The sequence below is a fragment of the Chenopodium album genome, chromosome 16 (assembly GCF_948465745.1).
Source record: "Chenopodium album chromosome 16, dcCheAlbu1.1, whole genome shotgun sequence".
Taxonomy (NCBI): Eukaryota; Viridiplantae; Streptophyta; class Magnoliopsida; order Caryophyllales; family Amaranthaceae; genus Chenopodium; species Chenopodium album.
The window spans coordinates 2,682,225-2,704,344 of NC_137849.1; the positions used below are offsets into that span (position 1 = coordinate 2,682,225).

Sequence of the window (22,120 nt, forward strand, 5' to 3'; positions counted from 1 at the left end):
ATTAGTCAATTTACTCCTTGCTCTCTCAACCGTATTATGGTCTACTCTACCTCTCACTTGGAATACCTTTTGTAACATATGCCCTCCCATGTCCTTAGGCTCTTATTCTTAGTGACCCAATTGTGTCTTGGAATAAGTTTCTAAATAAATTAGGAGTGTTTAAGGAATATATGAGGTGACTTTAAATTTTTTATTTATTTTTTTCATTAATTGTTTTGGTATGTGTTTTACAACATCTTCTTGCTCATAAACAGGGAGCATGCCCACAATACTCAAACCACTTTAATATAAGTCAATTAAGGAAAGTAAATGGGAAGGCTAATTCTCCCGCACCATTGCTCCCAAAGCATGTTGTTTTTAATGAAATGTTTCTATCTGAATTATCATAGTTGTCAAATTATCCCTCATTGTTTAATTAATGAAAGTTCGTAAAAAAAACCAATTATAACCAAAGTTCGTAGCAATTTACCTTCTATTTGGTTGTTTGTAAAGGTTAAGGGAATTCGAACACCCAATCACGTATAACAAAGGTGGCTATTTAACTATCTTAGCCCATCATCAAACATGTTATAAATATTAAAAAGAAATGTACATAATTGTAAACCACATGATTTAATTATTAAAAAAAAAAACACATTCAATAATGTCGTTTTTAGATTTCAAAATCCTTTAATAAATACCCCTATTGCGTGATTACAAAAATAGCAATTCGGGACAATGCCCGAGCTATTCACTAGTGTATTTATTAAATGACAAAATTACAAATATATTAACAACTTTTAATACTACATTCAGTTCGTATTATATGTAACTTTGAAATTTTTACATTTTACAAATGGATCTTGCTAACGAACGCCTCCGGGCGTTGGATAAACATTTAAAATATTACCTAAAATAGTATTAATTTGGGAAAGAATGACAAAATCATGCATCGATCGGTGTAATTAATGTTAATTTTTAATTTAATCTTTCTACTTTTAGCTATCTTATCCAACACCGCGGGACGTTCGTTAGCTTTTGCCTTTACAAATTATACACCAAATTACATATAATACGAACCAAAAGTAGCATTAAATACGGACTCCATAATTATTGATATAATTACGAAAATGATTGCATAACAAAACCCTGTACAAGTCCACAACTTTGGTAAAATGGCTAAATTCAGGCGGGATACCTTAAACACTTCGCCAAAATTTAGAATTTGAGCCAAACTTTTCAAAAAATTATTTTTCTCCTTTTCACCCTTTTTTGGCTTTTTATCAAAGTGGCACATACCCCTTTAACTCCCTTCAAATTCCAAAAAAACCCCTTTAACTCCCCTCAAACCCATTTTGGTAATTTCACAAGTCAAAAAAATTTAGTACACCACTTAGCAACAGACTGTGAATATGTGGACCCCACACAAATAGTTTGTGCAGTAGCAGTACTGATTGAGAAGGTATGAGGGTAAAATAGTCATTTCATAAAACCCATTTTCAATTTTTTAATTATTTTTTTTTACCTCAACGAATCACACTATTTGGTTTCACTGCATGTACAACCAAAAGCTTAAACCCCCCATTTCTCTCTCCTCCTTCGTCTTCACTCTCTCTCCTCCGAAATTCGCTTGCGAAATTCGTGAATTTGGGGGTTTTTTGGGGGTAATTTTAGGGTTTTACACTCTCATTTCGCTAAATTAATTTGTTCTTGGACTCGGATAATCAGCACTGTGTTCTGATTTTGGTAAGTCTTGATTTTTTCTTAATTTTTGATTGTTTGGTGTTTGATTTTTTCACTCATTTTAGTGTTACATTTTGGGTTTTTCTTGTGGAATTTCTCAGTAGTGTGGGATCATCTGCGTTTGTTTGTGTTTTACTGAAATTTATGTTTTTGATCGTGATTTTGCATGTGTATTTATATTCAATTTTTAGTGTATTTTGTTGGGAAATTTCTACAAACAATGTTATCATAATTTTGCATTTTTGGGTAAAAAAATTTCGTATTTTTATGTGATTTTAGAAGAAAATGTTCTGTTTTTGTTTTGTTCTTTTCTGGAAAAGTTGATTAAATTGCTTTAATGGCGATGTTAATGAGCCACTGCACTGTGGTTGGAAATTTTAAATGGGATTTTTTTTCTTTGTGTCTTTGTGTGCCCTTTTGGTAAAAATTTGGCAATTTGGTTGTATGGAGGAATAATCGTTGTACATAGAGGTAAATGTGGGTTGCCCTAGTTATTCTGGGTATTTGTTTCTTGTGATTTATCTTTTTTAGCGCTTAGTCTTGAGTAAAATAATGATTAGCTTGGCCGTTTTCGTTAGTCGATTTGTGGCGAAGTGGAGCCGGAGCTGAGAGAATTGATTTGTTGATAGTCTCATTATTGGTTGTGTTTCCTAAGATGGGAGATTTTGTTTTCTTGGGCTATCTGTTGACTGGTTGAAATAATCCTGGCTGTAGAAATCACCTTGTCTTGTACGGACTAGTATTTTGGGCTTTGGATGAGGTGATACTGTGTATGTCACTTTGACCCGGCTTGAAGTATTAGACAAGACCATTTCATGAAATTTTGTATGATCTTAGTCCGAAATGAAGTCCTCTAATGGCATATTCTTTACCCATGTCAAGTATTCGGCACGGCCACATGAGGGCAATGAAGAGTCATGAGTAACTTAGGTTACACCAATGTGTCTTGTTTTTGGATTAATCCATTCTCCGTGTTGAGGAGGTTCTTCATACATGATACATCAATTGTTAGTTTACTTAGAAGTGTGTAATTTTGTCTAATGAACATGGTTTTTTGGATCAAGGACACCCTGTTCTTTTTTATTTTATTTTTTTTGTTTTGTGAGAACTGAAAAAAGCTCACATAGTTTATGAATACCTTGTTTTCAAAGATGCTGTTAAACGGTTATGATATAATCACATGTGCTCACTCATTATTGTATATGTCAATGTTCTTCCACAGGAGTGCTTTTCTCTTGTATGCCACCATAAGTTAAATCGAATTTCTTGTTCTTTCAAAAATGGAGGAAAGTGAGGCTTCAACTGTTCCTGATGGGGAGTTGATTGGAATTAAGTTCGGCCTTGCAAGCGATCATGAAATTGTGAGTAGGCAGCTCAATTTTTCTGTCACATGCTTTATGTGTGTCATGATATTGCAATGCTGCTAGTTAGTTTGGTCGGTTTGTACACTTCGTATATTTTTTTTATCAATTAATCTTGTATTGATTTTCATTGCTCCATGGTGATTTTATAAAGTACTATCGTTGCTCTGTATTAGCTTCTTAGTTTGGGTGCTGTCTAGCTTCATTTAGGTTGTGATTTGTAAAATGGAAATCTTTTATTGTTTCCTGCTGAAATCAAGCCTCTACAAAAGCAAAGGTACACCCTAGTGCCAAAAAATTATCGGTTGGAGTCCTTTCTTTTGAAGCGTAAAGAGTGTAATATAGTTTGGTTAATTGTCATGGAATTGTACATATATCCGCACATTATATTATTTGTATATGGTGGTTGTGTAAGAGATGGACAACTACAGTTTCTTGTTTTTCTGGTTATAATTTGCTACACATCAAAATTTTTGTTTTTTTTCCTGAGTACTAATGGACTAATGGTACAAGTATATTAACTATGGATCCAATCATATATATGTCTTCTATTAAATAAAGATACTTGTGTAGGTTGTTGAAATTAAATTAAGCTTAATTTCAAGGTAAAGACTAAGAGGTGCTTGATATTTTATGAGTTATTCCAATGAGGGAGAGGGGTCAATGTTTGGGGTCATCTAGTAGATATTTAATAATGCGAAATTTTCCACTAACCGACTAATTGTATGCTTTTCTCTCCCTGCCCACCCCCGTTGAATATTTTAGAGAGTAGTACTCCCTATGTCCTCCAATAAAATCTTTTTGTTAGCTTTGGACACACATAATAAGGGAATAGAAGGGTGAGTAGATGTTTTAGTGGATATGTGGTCAAGAATAAATAAACTAATCTGATTAAAAGTTAGTGGGTAAAAGGACCTACATGACATTGAGTTTGGAGTTTAGAGTTTGAGAAAGAAGTTAGTGAAGGGGTCAACATTGCATGGATAAATGGGTTAAATTTTCATATTAAGTAACAATAAGATTATTTGTGGACATTCTCACGGCCCATAAGGAAAAGATAATTTGTGATGTAGGGAGTACGATTTTCACTTCAAGCAAGAAAGAGAAATAATGCCTACTACTATAATATGGAGAGTGGCACTTTACAACTTTTTTTGTGCTTTCTCACTTGTCTGTCTCAATCAATTTATGTTGAATTGCTGTTATATTATGATGTGTGCAGTGCTCCAATTCCTCCCTCCCTCATCATCATGTCCTCTTTCAGCCATCTTGTTTGATGGTGGCTATTGCTTTTCCCATGTTTCTCTGATTATGGGGGTGTTTGGCAATTGGCTTTTTGCCTAGCTTTTGGCTTTTTAGTTTGGTCAATCAGCCAAAAAATATGTTTGGTAGTTAGCTTTTTTGTTGGCTTTTAAGCTAGCTTTTCCGCCAAAAGCCAAAAGCTAATAAAAGTAGCTTTTTCTATTGGATTTTGGCTTGTTGGCCACTTTATCACTAATAAACAGCTAACAACCATTAATAATTTTACCAAACACTTTTGTAAACAACCACCTTAAACAATAACTTAAAAAGCCAACCCATATAGCTAATACTTTCAGCTAGTCAAACAAGCCAAGCAAACAAGCCAACAGCCAAGAGCAACCGTCGATTGCCAAACAACCCCTATGACTTGGTGAATTATTTCAGTTCATATATTCTTCTTTGCTTTTAAATATTTATGAGTTAGTTGTATACTTGTATTATTCTTTAAGAGTTTATGAGGGTCTCACATGCCTTGGAGTTGTTAAAAATGTTAGTTGCAGCTGATCTCCGGAAGATGGTATTTAATTCTTTTGAAGGATGACACATTGTTGCCCAAATCTATATGTAGTTGATCTATTATATGTTATGCATAATGAGGTTTTTCCCCCCCTTCACCTTGCAGCGAACGTCTTCCATCAGCGATTGTCCAATTAGTCATGCTAGTCAGTTGGCAAATCCTTTTCTTGGCTTACCTTTGGAAATGGGTAAATGCGAGTCTTGTGGTACTGCAGAACCCGGAAAGTGTGAAGGTAAAACATATCCTCTTTTCTTAAAAATAAAAATTTGATGGAAGTAGGAGAAAATTGTTTATTTAATGTCTCTTATCTTGTATAACTGAATAGTGGTTGCTTGAAGGCATGCTGCTGTGAATGACCTTGCCCGGCTATCAATATTTAGTGTGACTGATATGCTCTCCTATATAGAAGGTTTTTTTTTTTTGTTTTTTTTGAGGGAAACGAGTTAGTAGGCTTATTATTGCAAATCAAGCTCTGCCAAAGTCACGAGACTTTGGGGGAAAGAGTTAGAACATACTAATTCGGATCTATCATTGGTATCCCATCTTGCTACTAAATGGGCTACCGAATTGCCGACTTGTTTAACATGAGAAATAACAAAAACATCAAAATCATTAGCCAACATACTAATTATAATATAATACTTTATAAAGCTTAATCATAGCAACTTGATGAAAGGCACCTGTAGCATAAAAAACACTTTTCTGTGTTATAACAGCATTGAAGTCTTATAGATCCTCTTTGTATTTATCATTTTATTAATTTACTGGTGTAATTATGGCCAAGCTTTTGTAACCTATAATGTCCTTCCCACTTTAGCCTTGAATTGAAATACTCCCTATGGCTTTTTTTAAGTGCATCACTTTTCTAAATCGGCTGTTTTTTTAGTGCATCAATTATTATTTTGGACATCTTCTCTTATTTAATTATTTTTTAAAAAATTAATTTTCTCTGCTCATGTCCTTTAGTTTTTACCTTACTACTTTTCTATAATCTTTAATTCTCCAACAAACCCCACTTACAAATCTATGTGCCGGTGAGTAATGGGTTACTAAACTAATGCCTATTAAGGATTCATCATTTCAGTCATCAAGATTTGTCTTAGTCTCTTAGAAGTTAGAATGTTTACTTCTTCACTAAATTACTATATTCTATTTTTACCTCATTGTTCACCTTGCCCTCTTTTATACTATACTTGATTTTTCTTTGTGGTCAAAACAAATACGAAGAAAGATGAGCAAAATGTGGTGGCTGATTTCCCTTCTTTTAAATCAGTTTAGCTACATAGTATCCTATCTGGTTTGGTTTTTCATTGTCTGTCACATCTCAAAGATATAAGGTGGTTACTTATTGCCAATACTTTATTTTCAGGTCACTTTGGCTATATTGAGTTGCCAATACCTATCTACCACCCATCTCATGTCAGCGAATTAAAACGTCTGTTGAGCTTAGTGTGCCTCAAGTGTTTAAAGATGAAGTCAAATAAGGTATGAAGTTTTTTTTTTTCTTTGAAGAAAAGGTATGAGGTTGAAATAATTGACGTAAATGTTTTGTAGATCAGTAGTGTTGCAAAAGTACTTTTATTCAGATAAATAATGCTGGACACTGCTGGAATAATGATTATAATATCGTTAATGACATCACTGTCTTTTGTTAAATAGATTTTATTACAGTCTTACTTTCATACCATTAACCCTGTTAGGATTTTCTTACTCTTTTTAGTTTATAGTAATTTGAATAAGTTAAAGCATCTGTAGATGGAGTGGGCTTGTGGACTGCTATTTCTTTATTAAATGCTTTCTTTCACTTTTATGTTGATCTGAAATTATTATCAGTTCTTTACATAATATCATGGTTTCATTTGATAGATATCATTTCTTGATGCTGCAATACTTCACATTATTGATAGTCCTAGATTCCTAAATAAGTGTTAAGGTTACGCACATGTAAGGTGATATAGGTACTAGATTGGTGGCAATACTTCCTTCGTTTTTAATTACTCGCAACATTTCAATAGTGCTTATTATTCACATACTCAACTTAAATTGAATTTTGTGATTTATACTTAATGAAAAATATAGTCGTGTGGGATCTTGTTAGAATTATTTCAATGTCTGCTTTATTAAAATCTATTACTTCTTTCATTTTTTGTTAGATTCATTGCAAATTGCGGACTCCTAGACAATTTTGGAGATGAGGGAGAGAGAGAGAATAAATAAATGGACTGATGTGATTGAGAGTGAGATAGAAGGAGTTTATTAACTAAAAAGGAAAGTGATGCGACTAATTTGAAACTTCCGTTTTAGGAAAGTAATGCAACTAAAAAGAACGGAGGAAGTGTAATCTTTTCAAATGTATAATTAAAGATATAAGTGATTGAAGTTATGCATATGCAAACGTGAAAATAAGAAACGTTGCTAGTAAAAAAAAAAAAACAAAGCAAGTATATGTAAGAGTAATAAGTAGCTTTTGGTTGCACATAGAAAGTTGCATTTACCATGAATTGGCAATTTCTTTGGTGCTATCCTTTCTGTGATGTTTGTATAATAGTTCGGGTGATCATAAGAAGTCTTCCGAATTGTAGGGGGATCCTAAGGGAGCTAGGTAAGCAGCATCTTCCATTATGTGTGAATTGCAGAAGTTCCTATGCCAATTCCAACCAAACAGTTAATCGAATTTCTTCGTGGAATTTATACTTCGCATTTATTTGGAGGTCAATTGAACAACCAATTAATAAGGAATTGTAATGTCATACATGGTTAACTATATTTTTTCACAGTAAATTAAGATTCGGCTTCTGCATATGTACGTAATAGTCCATAATCAGTTTCTGCCTTTTTTCAATTTCACGATACTGTGATATTGTATTGTTGTTTTTTTGCTATGTAAATTTTAATTTTTAACCGCCAATTTTCAAAATGATTAAGTTTTCATTGCAAACATTTTTGCTTATTCCAATAATAAACTGCAAGAATGTTATTAAACTTTGGCTTAAGCTCTTGCATTGCATGTTATGTGTTGCATTGTATGAATAGGCTCAATCCTCTTTGATCTTTCTTTTGTTTGCTTGTTGTTTATCTTTCCAGTTCCCAGTGAAGAACAATGGTGTTGCGGAGAAATTATTGTCAGCATGTTGTGATGTAAGTATTCACATTCTGTATATATTTCTTGTTTTTTAAAAATTGTGTGACAAACTTACAACTTATGCTCTATATGTTATCTTTAAAATCTAAAATATAAACAAATTGTGATAACTTCTTGAAGCTAGTGCTAGGACTTAAGTTGGTCAGTTGTGGGAGTCATGACTTCTGAAGGGAAGTGATTAAGTTCATAGTTACTGTTGCAGTGGCAAATTCATGTTGAAGGGAGGGGAGTCCTTTGCTGGCTGTGTTATTTATTCATATTGTCCAACTTTTCTATCCCCTTATTCTACAATATTTACACTCTTTTTATTTCTACTTACCCCTTTATCCTACAATATTCACACCTTATTTTTCACCATACATTCAACTTTTATACAACCATCTACCTTTTTATACATACACTTTCTTGCCTAATCCATCTTCTCACACCCACTAAACTCTCCTAGAAACAAGAGTCTTCAATAAGAAATCAGAGGGGGTAAATGCTTTGGCTATGTTTCTCATGAATTTTGTAACGAGACATTTTTTACTACTAATTTACATAACAATTGTAGTTAGAAACTTTAAGAGTAATATAAACTTTTACTTTAATGAATGCTTATAGGTCATTAAATTACTTTACTTTGTCTGTTATTACAAAATGAATGCAGATATTAATTAATGCTTAAAACTATTGAGCTTAAAATGATTTGTTTATTATTTGTTCAATTACATATCACGGTCCAATTCATGAAAAAAATAGGCACCATAGGAAAAAGGTCTCAAGTGAACAAGTTTTCCTGACTTCAATTCTAGTATAAAGGAAACATTTTACTGTTGCAATGCAATTGGAGTTTTGAACAATGTGTCTTAAGCGCTTCCCCCGTGCTCGCTTGTAAGCTTTTGTTTATTTGGACTCTTCAGAATGGTGTATGGAGAAAACTGTGAATTTACCATGTGTTTTTGTTTGTTTTGTGTGTGTGTTTGATTCTTTTTTTTTTTTTTCTTTTTTTTAAAGTTTTATATAGGGTGTTTTTTGTTTGTATTAACTTCATTGTGGTTCAATTTTTTCTTAGGAAGCCTGCAGTGTATCGATTAAAGATATCAAGAACAGTGATGGGGCTTTTTTCCTTGAGCTGAGAATACCAACCAGATCAAGAGTGCAAGATGGCTGGAACTTTCTTGAAAGATATGGTTACAGATATGGGGATGGTTGTGCTAGGACGCTGCTTCCTTCTGAGGTTTGATTCCCATAATTTTTTGCTGTCTTTGGAACTTTCTCAAAAGATTTGGGTTACAGATGCCACTGCGCTCTTTGCTTTGTTATTTACTTTCAATGACATCAAAAGTTTCTTGTTTTAAGTGTTGATGTCCTCGAAGCTTATGATCTTTGTCAGTTCATATGTATGTTGGTTCCAGTATTGCAATAATGTAATCATAATTGATGGTTGGTTGACTGAGTTTCAGTAATTTGTTAGTACCCATCAATATTTTTTTTATTATGTTTTATGTTATTCTTTCTTATGTACCAACACTCTTTCCATCTTTAAATTTGTCTAATCAAGTAATAATCAAATAGAGTTTAAAATTATCTTATGTATATCTTGATTATCTAAGCCCTTCCCCAAACCTACCCATTGCTTTGCATCCTGGAGTTCAGTAATATTTTCTCATCCATCTACTCACAACTAATCAGGTTCTAGCTATGTTGAAAAAATTACCTGAAGATACAAGAAGAAAGCTTGCAAAGAAAGGATACATCCCACAAGAGGGGTACATTTTGCGCTATGTACCTGTTCCTCCTAACTGCTTATCTGTTCCAGATGTATCAGATGGAGTCAGCGTTATGTCATCGGTGAGTTGTGCTATATTTGTATGTTTGACATTTGAATACTTAACAGCCTGTTATAATTGTTGCCTTGTGATGTTTTAGGATCTTTGCTCAGCAATGATGAAGAAAGTTCTCAGGCAAATCGAGGTTATTAGGAGCTCTCGATCTGGTGAACCCAATTTCGAGTCGCATGAAGTTGAAGCCAACGATTTGCAAGTTGCTGTTTCACAGTATCTCCAAGTCAGAGGCACTGGAAAGGTATAACTTGTAATGCCCTTAGTTTTACTTAGATGCAAAAATGCAATTGCACGCAGGAAGCATACAGATTTACTTATTAACAGGCATTAATTTTTTTTGGCAGGCTGCTCGTGATGGTGACAACCGGTACGGGGTAAGCAAAGAAGGCAACAACACATCAAAAGCTTGGGTCGACAAAATGAGAACCTTGTTCATAAGCAAAGGGTCTGGTTTCTCTTCAAGGTCTGTCATCACTGGTGATGCTTACAGGGCTGTAAATGAAGTTGGTGTGCCCTGTGAGATTGCCCAAAAAATGACATTTGAAGAGAGAGTGAACGTGCATAATATACAGTACCTTCAAAATCTGGTAGATAACAACTTGTGTCTCACCTTTAGGGATGGGTTGTCAACATATTCGTTGAGGGAGGGTTCTAAGGGGCATACGTTCCTAAGACTTGGCCAAGTTGTTCATAGGAGGATTATGGATGGGGATATAGTTTTCATTAATCGACCTCCTACTACTCATAAGCATTCTCTTCAAGCATTGCGTGTGTACATTCATGAAGATCACGTGGTCAAAATAAACCCTCTTATGTGTGGTCCTCTGGCTGCTGATTTTGATGGGGACTGTGTTCACTTATTTTATCCCCAGTCGCTTTCTGCCAGGGCTGAAGTTTTGGAGCTGTTCTCTGTTGAGAAACAGTTGCTGAGTTCACATAATGGAAATCTTAACTTGCAGCTATCTACTGATTCTCTGCTGTCTTTAAAGACTATGTTTAAGGTTCATTTTCTTGACAGAGCATCAGCTAACCAATTGGCTATGTATGCCTCTAATCTTTTGCCATCTCCTGCACTGTGGAAAGCATGTCCTTCAGGTTCGAAAAATGAGAAAGCATATTCTTCTGGTCCTCTCTGGACTGCTCAGCAAGTTTTGCAGACGGCTTTACCAACCCACTTTGAATGTCATGGCGATAGACTGTTGATACATGACAGTGAAGTATTAAAGTTAGACTTCAATCGGGATATTGTGGCATCAGTCATTAGTGACGTTCTCACGTCATTGTTCTTTAACAAAAGCCCAAAAGATGCTTTGAACTTTTTTGACTCTTTGCAACCCCTTTTGATGGAAAATTTGTTTTCTGAGGGTTTTAGTGTGGGGCTGCATGATTTTTTTTTCCCCAAATCTGAGTTGCAAAATATTCAAAGGAATTTACAAGATCTTTCACCCCTATTAATGCAGCTAAGATCATCCTTCAATGAACTAGTGCAGCTGCAATTTGAAAATCATATTCGGGAGCTCAAATCCCCAGTTGGAAATTTTATTCTTATATCTTCAGCACTTGGAAATCTGATTGATTCTAGGAGTGACTCTGCTATTGAAAAAATTGTTCATCAAATCGGGTTTTTGGGACTGCAGCTTTCTGATAGAAGGAAGTTTTATTCTAGTGGACTGGTGGAGGAAGTGGCGAATCTCTTTCAACAAAAGTATCCATATGCAACTTCGCGTCCTTCAGAGGAGTTTGGGTTTGTAACGAGTTGTTTCTTCCATGGCCTGGATCCTTATGAAGAGATAGTTCACTCCATTGCTACCAGGGAGGTAATTGTCCGTTCATCAAAAGGACTGGCTGAGCCTGGAACACTGTTTAAGAATTTGATGGCAGTTCTTAGAGATGTCGTCATTTGCTATGATGGCACCGTTAGAAATATCAGCAGTAATTCTGTCATTCAATTTGAATATGGGATTGGAGGGATGGCATCCCAGAGTTTGTTTCCTGCTGGAGAGCCTGTTGGAGTTTTGGCAGCAACTGCCATGTCAAATCCTGCTTACAAGGCTGTTCTGGACTCTTCTCCCAATAGTAATTCTTCTTGGGATATGATGAAGGTATTCTTTCATTGTCTGTTTAGTTATTACTAACAAGAAAATGTTGACTTTAGATTGTTAATCTTGCTTATGGTGTGTATTTACTTGATGAATTTCTATTTTAATTCTCATTCCTTGTTTGTTAGCTGCTGATTCATCTTACTTGTACCAGGAAATATTGTTCTGCCGTGCGAATTTCAGGAATGATAATAATGATCGGCGGGTTATATTATATCTGAATGATTGTTGTTGTGGTAGGAAGTATTGTCAAGAAAATGCATCATGCCTGGTAAAAAATCATTTGAAAAAGGTTAGCCTCAGAGATGCTGCAATTGAGCTATCGATTGAGTAAGTTTCTTTTACCACCTTTTTTTGGGTATAAGAATTCTATATGGTGGTGGTGTTATGCCTTGTTGAGAAATTTATGCTACCATATCTCTACAGTACTTTTTCCCTTTGTCCATAAGTAATTTTCTAAACTAATTATGTTTGATTCAAAATGTCAATCATTCATGTATATATGTACTTACAAAATTAAAATGTCGATTTATTGTGTGGTCCAAGTCTTTCTAGTATATTAAAATGAGTGATGCTATGCTGTTGAATGTTTGTTCTTTACAGTCGCTATAGATGCTTTGCATTCCATATATAGTTTATCTGTTTTTATGCTGCTTGAATGCTTATGGGATCACTCCATACAGGTACAAGCGGCCAAAGCTTGAACCTGAAAGTTGTGAAATGGACACAGGACTTGTTGGTCATATTCATCTCAATGCGGTTTGTAGACTTTTTACCTTCTTATTGACTTTGTAAACATTAGTTTTCCTTGTGGAAAGCTTTCAATTATGTGATGAGTTTTATGTTGTGTAGGGCTTGCTAAAGTCATCAGGCATTGGTATGCGTGACATTTTACAAAAATGTGAAGAACAAGTAAACATGTTACGTAAGAAGAAGAAATATGGTTATCATTTCAAGAGGATACTTTTGTCTGTCAGGTAGGTTCATGTCATGTTTTTTGTTGTGTTTTTTGCACTGTATTGTTCTGACGGTGATAATATGATGATAGTTATTCATACAAAATTTCGTGGATAAAATAGTGCATAATAATTTTGAGTCATAATAACTGTGTCAATTATGATCCCCTGCTTGTAATATGCAATGTATTGACTGCGAATGCTTCTGATAGCTCTGATTTCTGAATGTCTCTTTCTTCTCTGATGGCAGTGATTGTTGCTTCTTCAACCATTCGGATAGCAAATGGACGGACATGCCATGTTTGAAATTCTATTGGCAAGACATGCCTGACTCTGATTTGGAAAGAACAAAACATATCATGGCTGATATGATCTGCCCAGTTCTATTGGACACAATTATTAAAGGTACTTTTTTACTTAATATGAGGAAATTTTCAGAATTTGCTTAATAAAATACTATTTGTACTGAGTTTCTTTCTTGTGGTATGAATGTTTCGTCCACATGTTGAACTTCTGTACGGCAGTGGATGTAATTTCTGTTTCAAAGCATAGTAGCTCAAGTATGCTGTAATAGCAATGCTTTTGTTGCTCAATTGTGTGGAGTTTAATCTGTATTTTAGAAACTGTATTTTTTAGCGATAAGTTGTGCTGTATTAGATTTGTGCATCTGTGTAGGTGATGCTAGTAAGTTTATTGGTCAAGAACAGGACTGTAAGCTTCTAGAAGAATGATATTTTGGGAATAAGCAGATATATTCTGGCTTTAACACTTAACTGGTTTCTTGCTTTACCTGCAATTTTATGGAATATTTTCCACTTTTACTAGTTATGATTCCCTCTGCTATGTAAAGCTGGTATCCACTTTGTAAAAACAAAATATGAATTGATTACTTTGTCTGCAATAGGTATTCACTTGTCCAACACTTGTTTTACCCATGCAGTTTTGAGTTTTGACCTTTATTTTAAGATGGTTATTGTTGAAATGACTAGCTTTACGAGTTAGACTATTTAGGGAGTGAAAAACTTGTTTTTACTGTAAAATGTGCTGGCACCGAATTTGTGATAAAAGGATATAGGTTTTAAGCATAGGATAACAGTCATAATTTTACTGAGTGTAAGTATGCAAATGAGGTTGTAATGTAACATAACACTGATTGTGTTTGTGTATTTGTTTTGTAAATGATACCTGGTTTAATTGGTTCCTTGGTTTTGGGTTAAATGAAGGAGTTGAAAGATGTGGAATCTTTAGTCTTCTTTTCTTTTCTTTGCAAGGTATTTAACCTTGGTTCGGGATGAGTTGAAAGAGAGGGTTTTGATGGTATGGAGCTCCTTTTTGCATTATTATGGAAGACTTGTCCTATTTTGATATACTTTCTTATCAATAATTCTAATGAACTTTCCCTTCTAAGAGAATCAGAACATTGTAACTTGGAAATCTGAATCAGGATACTGCTTCTGCACTGAGTGGAGGCTGCTATACTTGTTCTTCTCTTAAATTTTCTCCGGGAGATGGGATAAATTTAGTAAATCTTGAAATTTGTTTTGTTTTGTTTTGTTTTGCAGGTGATCCTCGAATTTCCACTGTCAATATTACCTGGATTAGTCCAGGCACTACAACTTGGGTACAGAGTCCCTGTAGCAGTACAAAGGGTGAATTAGCTGTGGAGGTGGCTTTGGAGAAGACAGCTGTCAGGCAAAGTGGTGATGCGTGGAGGATTGTACTGGATTGTTGTCTACCTGTATTTCATCTGATTGATACAAGGCGCTCTATTCCATATGCAATAAAGCAAATCCAGGATCTATTTGGAATATCCTGTGCCTTTGATCAGGCAGTGCAGGTACATTTCAACTGATTATCCATCACTACTTGCTTGTATTGCTTTATTTCCATTCTCTAGAGTTTTTTTGTATAATGGTATGATATAGACTGCATCATGCTAATTCTTTTGTAATATAGATACCCATTGCATTTGATTTAAAATCATTTGTTGATACATTGAAGCTGAGTGTGTCGGTTACTACCAACATCTTTGAGGTTCGTATAAGGGCCCTGTGGCCCCTGTGACTCGACATGCTTCTTTAAAGCAAAAGGGAAAATGAGTGCTGCCCCGTATTACTATTGTCTCCTGCTTCAAAGATCCCTTGAAATTAGAATTCAGCTTTTTATATCATGATTTTCGGCTATGAGATTGTTTAGTGCCTTGGTTGTTTTGGTTTTGGCTGGATTTGCATTTAGATATGCGCCTTTTGCTGAGCCAGCAGGTACTGTGTTTATTTGGTCAAAGTGACTCAGCAGGTACTGTGTTTTTTTTTTTTTTTTTATCCCCTTGGTCAACAAATTTTTAGCCTGTTTTGTATCACCTGGCATTGTTGTGTTCATCGTCATGACGTCATGCTTAGTAACTTTGACTCTGTATGCGTGTAGATTCAACCTGTGTATTAGTTATCATTAGCTATAAAATTTTATTGATATATATTCCTTGTTGACAATGTTTTGAGTTGATGTAGTTATTATTAATTTTCATTCTTAGGATAAACTTACCAAATTTTATCTAATTTTGTGGAAATTGTCTATATAATTCTTCTTTTCTTTGCCAATATTATGTTTGGGGCGAACCTCTTCTGTATGGGTTGATTGGGTTCACACCGATGTGAAGTTGTGAACTCTATCTATCTATGCATCGGCACGACTTTAGGTAATTAAATGTTGCTGCATGGTTTTACTCTTAATTGTCAAAATGATCTGAGACTAGTGTTCAATTTCCTGAGGCGGCGACTCTGCTCACTATATAAAAGCTTCTGATTTTGCACAAATTTACTTGAAGATATATTTCTGATCTCTCTCTCTCTCTCTCTCTCTCTTCATTAACCTTAGTTTTCTATTTCCATGCATAACATTTGCTAATATTTACGAGTATTAGACAATCACTTTTGTATTTGCAATTATATTCTTCTTGATCTAAATTGCTTGCACTGCCTGATCTGTAAATTCAATGTTTGTGTTTGTCTATGTGTTTCTATGTCATTAGAGACCTTCAAAATACTGATGTTTGAGGGCTTGGTTCCTCTGCCGTAGACACTAGACATATCTCATGCAACATTACAGCAAATGTTGTATGATGTGACAAACTTATGATAGTTTGATATTCAAAAGTAGAGTAAGCAATAGTGCTTTATTGTTACTTCCTATGTTGGATTCGTCTCACTCTATATTGTCATAACATCATATTGTTATAAATTTTTATAAATTTAGTAGTAATTTAAGATATTAGCTATTGAAGCAATGCATTTTCAAGCGGTGAATTGGGGAGTGTTGCAAGTTAGAAAAGAACAGAGGAAGTATTACTGTTTTCTTACAAAAAAATAAAAAGTTGCTTGACCAAATCGCTAAATTGTTGTTTTCTGGTAATTGCAGCGCCTTTCAACATCTGTAACTATGGTCACAAAAGGTGTTCTCAAAGAGCATCTGCTTCTTTTGGCCAGTAGTATGACGTGTGCAGGGAATTTGGTTGGCTTCAATACGATTGGAATAAAGGCTTTATGCCGAACACTTAATGTTCAAATTCCTTTCACTGAGGCAACTCTATATGTAAGAAGCTTCACTTTCTTTTTATTTTATTTTAGTTTTTGATACTCTTCAAGTTCATCATGTAAGGCAATTGCTTTTTATGGCTGAGGCAGAAAAGGATCCTTTGAATCCTAACTTCCTAAGTTTATGAATATTTGATAATTTTTTTAAACATTGCGTCAAATGCTGATCCGAGGAAGTGAGAATTATCTAGAAAATTTGTGTTTAATGCTGAATTTTTTTCCCTTGAATGAAGTTAATTTATGACACATAAAACTACACTATGTGGCCTATATAATGAAGGAGAATAACTAGTATTTATTATCAGTAATCTTTTAATGATATTTAATATAGTGTCGTGTATGTTTTTTTCCTGCTTGGCCAGACACCGCGCAAGTGTTTTGAAAGAGCTTCTGAGAAGTGTCACGTGGATACTCTGTCAAGCATTGTAGGATCATGCTCGTGGGGTAAGCGTGTTGCTATTGGTACTGGTGCCAAGTTCGATCTCCTCTGGGACACAAAAGAGGTATTGTGTCCTGTTTATAATTCACGTGTGCTTGAAAATCTACATTCACCATTTGTTGGTTCGTTCAATTGCTTTGCTGATTACTATCCAAATCCTACAGATTGAATTGGCTGACAAACCAACTGATGTATACAACTTCCTTCATCTGATGAGTAGCGCAAATGAGGAAGAGGTTGATAGTGGGGGCTTGGGTGAAGATATTGACAGCTTTGACAAGGATGTATACATGGAATCAGCTCTATCCCCCGAACAGGAAAACAAGGCTGTGTTTGAAGACGCTATTGAAATGGGTTTAGATTCTGAAAATCCTGGAGCAGGTGGATCAAGTTGGGATGCAATACCTTCATCTGGTATAGGATGGAATGCAAACAAAACTGATACTGGTTCTGGCTCAGTAGAAGGCAGTGGTTGGTCTTCCTGGGGATCAAAGAAAAGTCAGTCACAGCCGGAAGATGCATCCAAGTCTGATGGTTGGTCTTCGTGGGGGTCAAAGAAAAATCAGCCACAGCCAGAAGATTTATCAAAGACTGGTGCATTGGATGCATCAAAAACTTGGGGTGGATCTAATCATGGGGAGCCTTCACCTACTTGGGGCCAGCCAGTTAAAGAGCCTAATGACACTAGCATCAAGAATGACCTTAAGGAAGTTTGTGGCTCTGGCTCTGCAGAAGGTGGTGGTTGGGCAAATTGGGGGTCAAAGAAAGATTTGTCCAAGCAAGAAGATTCACCAGGAACTGGTGGTTGGGAATCTTCAAAGTCTTGGGCTGGGTCTAAACCAAAACAACCTTCATCTGCATGGGGTGCAGTCAAAGAGGCTGATGAAAATGCAGGCTGGAAGGAAAGTGATTCCAAAAAAGATCTTGCTTCTGGCTCCGGAGAAGGTGGTGGTTGGTCAGCTTGGGGACCAAAGAAGGATCTTCCGCAGCCTGAAAGTTCTTCAAAGGCAAATGGTTGGGATGCATCAAAATCATGGAGTAATTCTAATTCAAAAGAACCCTGTAAAGCCTGGGGTAAACCAGCAAAAGAAACTGATGGTGCTGGCTGGAAGAAAAATGATCCTCTGGGAGATTCTGGAAATCTGGGAGGAACAAGTGGCTGGAATGATAAACTGCTCAAGGAAAACAAATCAAATTCAGAACAGTATCAGCCTACAAGTTCTAAAGGCTGGGATTTTACTGGAGGAAAGGATGCCGGGTTCAAAAGAAGTAATGACTGGGCTGTTAAGGGCCAGAAGAAAGGGGATTCAAATGGCCTGGATTCTCGAGTAGAAAAAGACAATGAACAGCCTTGGGATATTGCTAGTAATGTTGGTGTCAAGAAGTCTACTTGGGGACAAACTGTTGGCAATCCTTGGAAGAAGAGTGATCAAGGAAGTTCGGGCGGATGGACTAATGATAATGCAAATGAACAAGATTGTGCGAGACAGGGAAAATCCTGGGGTAAGAGTCATAAAGGGTCTGGTAGCAGGAGCTCTGGTCAGGGTAACCAGCACCCTGTTTCCCAAGGAACATCTGAAAAATTAGAGAACAAGGCAGTGACTTGGGGACAGTCTAAAGATCCATCCTGGCAAAAGAGCAACGACGAAAATGATGGTGGATGGGGTTCTTCCAAGTTCAATCAACTGGGAGCCGGTAGAAATTGGGATTCCAAAACGAAAGGGAGCAATGTTCAGTCATGGGGACAGCAAGTTGACCCAACCAGTAATGATAGCAAAGAGGTAAAGGATTTTCCTCATTTTTTCAACAGACCACTTGAAATTTGAATTGTTTTTATATCTTGCAGAGTTAAACCTAATTATATACTTTGTTTTCCATTGATTTTATTTTGTTTACTGCATGATGTCTCTGTGATCTAAGTTTGTTTTTCTAACATAATTTTTGGTGTAAATCCTATATGGCTGATGTATCATGTACTCATTTGACAGTACTCCTACCTTTTTTTTGTGACACACTTTGACCTTTTGTACTATTCACATATCAGCTCTCTAATTTTTTTTAACTTATATATAATTGTTTAATGTTGTTGTATAATATATTGTTGGACTAGTCTCAATTTATATTTTCATAATATCAACTCTATAATTTTTACTTAATACACTATTGAAGATATTAATGGTCAAACTTATGCCTCGGCATGCGTGAATAGTGCTATTGTGTCACTTAATTATAATGGGGGGAGTGTGATTTAGGAGATTTAATGCAGATAAAATTGTGTCGTTTTAATATTCTTATTATGAAGAAAGAAATCTGATAAAGGTTATCAACAGGATAAGAACATCGGAAGTGGTGCTGATGGGTGGAGTTCTGGCAAGGTTAATGGTAATACAAGTCCTGGTGGCTGGAGCACTGGTATAGCCAATGGAGATAGTGTTACCAGCTCTTGGGGGTCTCAAAAGGAAGGCAGGCCGCAGGCATCTGCTTGGGGACAGTCGGACAATAGCAATGAAGCTGCAGGCTGGAAGTCAGAGAAGGAAAGTGGAGCTGGTGGGTCTGGAAGTTGGGACTTTCAGAAGAAAGAGAACAATGCAAAATCCTCTTGGGGACAACCAAAGAGTAATGCTGAATTGGATATGGGCAGTGAGAAACAGGACTCTTGGGAGAAACCAAATTCTTCAACTTGGAAGAAGGAATCTGGTGAAAAGCCTCATGGCTCTGATGATTCACAATCACCTTGGGGACAGCCTGGAGGGTCTGGATGGAATAAAAAACGGCCTGAAGGTGGTCGTGGCTGGGGCTCCTCAAACACTGGTGAGTGGAAAAGCAGGAAGAATCAAAATCATAACCCTAACCAGAATCGACCTCCAAGGGGACCAAATGATGATTCTGCCAGTGTGGCACTAACTGCTACTAGAAAAAGAATGGACTCGTTTCCAGCTGAAGAGCAAGATGTCCTATCTGAAGTTGAATTGGTTATGCAGTCGATTCGAAGAATCATGCATCAGTCTGGGTAAATCTACTACTTTTCTCTATTGTATTTAATTGATTGATGCATTTCTTAGTTTAATTTGATGATAGTTGTCCTCCGTTCCTTATCAGTTGACAAGTTTTGACATAGGCTCTGTATATTACCTTGTTCCTTCAGTGATTTATTGAAAAATGTGATGCGGTCTTGTTAGATTCATCTCACCTAGGAGTATTGATAATTTGATATATATTTTCTTTTGTTTTTTGTGACTTCATTTTCTGAATATCAATTTAATTATTTTTTTTAGCTTTTTGTCTGAATATATTGATAGTTGAAATCCTGTGTTGGCAAATGTGTCAACAACTAAAATGAAACAAAGTATAAATGTGTTGGGCTGGGTGAGACCGTGAGAATGACACAAACAGGAAATTTTTGTACATCAATCTGATTGTATTTCTTTATTTATTATTAAGCTTTCCTTTTTCACTGACTCGCATGGTGTTCCAATTATAATTTGTAGGTGTAATGATGGAGAACCTCTCCCTCCTGATGATCAAAAGTATGTTATTGACAATGTGCTGAACTACCATCCTGATAAAGCGGCTAAAATTGGGGCTGGAGTTGATTTTATTACGGTATTCTATACGTAACTCTTGCTATTGAAATCCTTTTTTATTTTATGAAGTCTAAATAATTTCTAAAATCTTATCATGTTGCTATATGCAGGTTAAAAAGCATAGCAACTTCCAAGAAAGCCGTTGCTTTTATGTGGTTTCAACAGACGGACAGAATGTGGACTTCTCATACATCAAGTGCTTGGAGACTTATGTTAAGGGAAAGTACCCTTCAGTTGCCGAGTCCTTCACATCCAAGTATTTCAAAAGGCCTCGTCCCGGAGGTAATCCCTCACCTGCAAGTCCCTCGCCTGCTAGCCCTTTGCCTGCAAGCCCCCCACCTCCAAGTCCTTTACCACCAAGCTCCTGAGTCCTTTAAGTGTTGGTTGTTTTGATGGGTAATATTCTTGCTTTATTTTGTGTACATAACTAGATATCAGTAGCTGTTTTTCAGCCAAAAATTTAGCTTTGAATGCTCTCCTTACATTCCCGCTCCCCTTTGGAAGCGCATTGCTAGTGTCACTCATGCATTGAGTCATGGAGTTGTTTCTGATAACTTTATGCCTGGTGAATTTTGTACAGAATTAGAAGTTATTTCAGCTAGGAGTAAAGTGTACATGACTCTAAAGTTTTGGCGTCTAGGAATGAGTTCACTTCTCTGTTGCCTCCTTTCTTTCTAGATAGTTTTCTGTATCAGCTGCCAGATTTTGTTGCCTTCCATTCTTGTTGAAATGGAACTCTCTGCTGATGCCATAATGCAACTACTACTAATTGATAGGTCAATAGCTAAGTTAATATTCTCGTGTTTGTCCGCAATCCTTGATATGTATGCAAGTTATTGTGTCAGGACTGCTTTGTTAGGCTGCAGAGGGTGGTTAAACCTCCGTGCTTGTAGCATGCAGTTGTTTTGAAATTCATCAGACTACTACAGGTGTGCAATAACCTTATATCTTGAAGAGCACTATTCTAATCTTTGTACAACGTTTGTAGCCTTGACTTGATTATGAAATGTCTTAAGAAGGTAAACCTTTGCCAATGTTAAAACAAGTACCAAGAAGCCAAATTTTTGTTGGTATGAAGACGTTATGCCAGCAATTTCCTTTTTTAACAGGCTCAAAGTTTTAGTCAGAAAAGCATTTGAAACTAAGAATGACTCAGTTACATCAAAATTAAGTAGTTACTGCTAAACCCTACTAGACCTGGCAAACAGGTCATTCAGGTCGGGTTCGGGTCGGGTCAATTCAGGTCGGGTCAAGTTCGGGTCAGCAAATGTTCGGGTCGGGTTCGGGTCGAGTCGGGTCGAGTCGGGTTTCGGGTCAAATTCAGGTCAGCACTTCGGGTCAAGTTCGGGTCAGGTCAAGTTCGGGTCGGGTCAATTCGGGTCGAGTCTTTTCGGGTCGGGTCAATATTTAGGATCAATTTTCGGGTCAATTTCGAGTCGGGTCAATTTCGGTCGAGTCAACTCGGGTCGGGTCTATTCGAGTCAAGTTTGTGTTGGGTCACCAAAATAAATTCACTTAAAAAAAATAGTTGGAAAATAAAGTAAAATCGTTTAAAAAAAAAATCGTGAGGACCTATTACTTA

The 22,120-nt window shown here is 36.0% G+C and overlaps 1 protein-coding gene across 1 annotated transcript; it reads left to right on the forward strand.

Moving 5' to 3' along the window:
• The first annotated feature begins 1,549 nt into the window (after positions 1-1,549).
• Positions 1,550-21,204, forward strand: LOC145586064 (DNA-directed RNA polymerase V subunit 1-like). Its single transcript, XM_081642784.1, has 20 exons — positions 1,550-1,725; positions 2,945-3,083; positions 5,008-5,134; positions 6,272-6,387; positions 7,987-8,040; positions 9,099-9,263; positions 9,719-9,877; positions 9,956-10,111; positions 10,215-11,972; positions 12,124-12,299; positions 12,653-12,728; positions 12,822-12,946; positions 13,176-13,330; positions 14,488-14,762; positions 16,340-16,513; positions 16,878-17,018; positions 17,119-18,735; positions 19,285-19,964; positions 20,443-20,557; positions 20,649-21,204. The coding sequence occupies exons 2-20, from the start codon at positions 3,003-3,005 to the stop codon at positions 20,904-20,906; spliced, it is 6,408 nt and encodes a 2,135-aa protein (XP_081498910.1). The 5' UTR covers positions 1,550-1,725; positions 2,945-3,002; the 3' UTR covers positions 20,907-21,204.
• Positions 21,205-22,120: the final 916 nt, after the last annotated feature.

Coding starts and splice junctions, on each gene's coding strand:
- LOC145586064 (XM_081642784.1), top strand. CDS start 3,003: ATGGAGGAAAGTGAGGCTTCAACTGTTCCTGATGGGGAGTTGATTGGA. Junction 3,084..5,007: donor TTGCAAGCGATCATGAAATT/GTGAGTAGGCAG, acceptor TTCACCTTGCAG/CGAACGTCTTCCATCAGCGA. Junction 12,300..12,652: donor GCAATTGAGCTATCGATTGA/GTAAGTTTCTTT, acceptor CACTCCATACAG/GTACAAGCGGCCAAAGCTTG.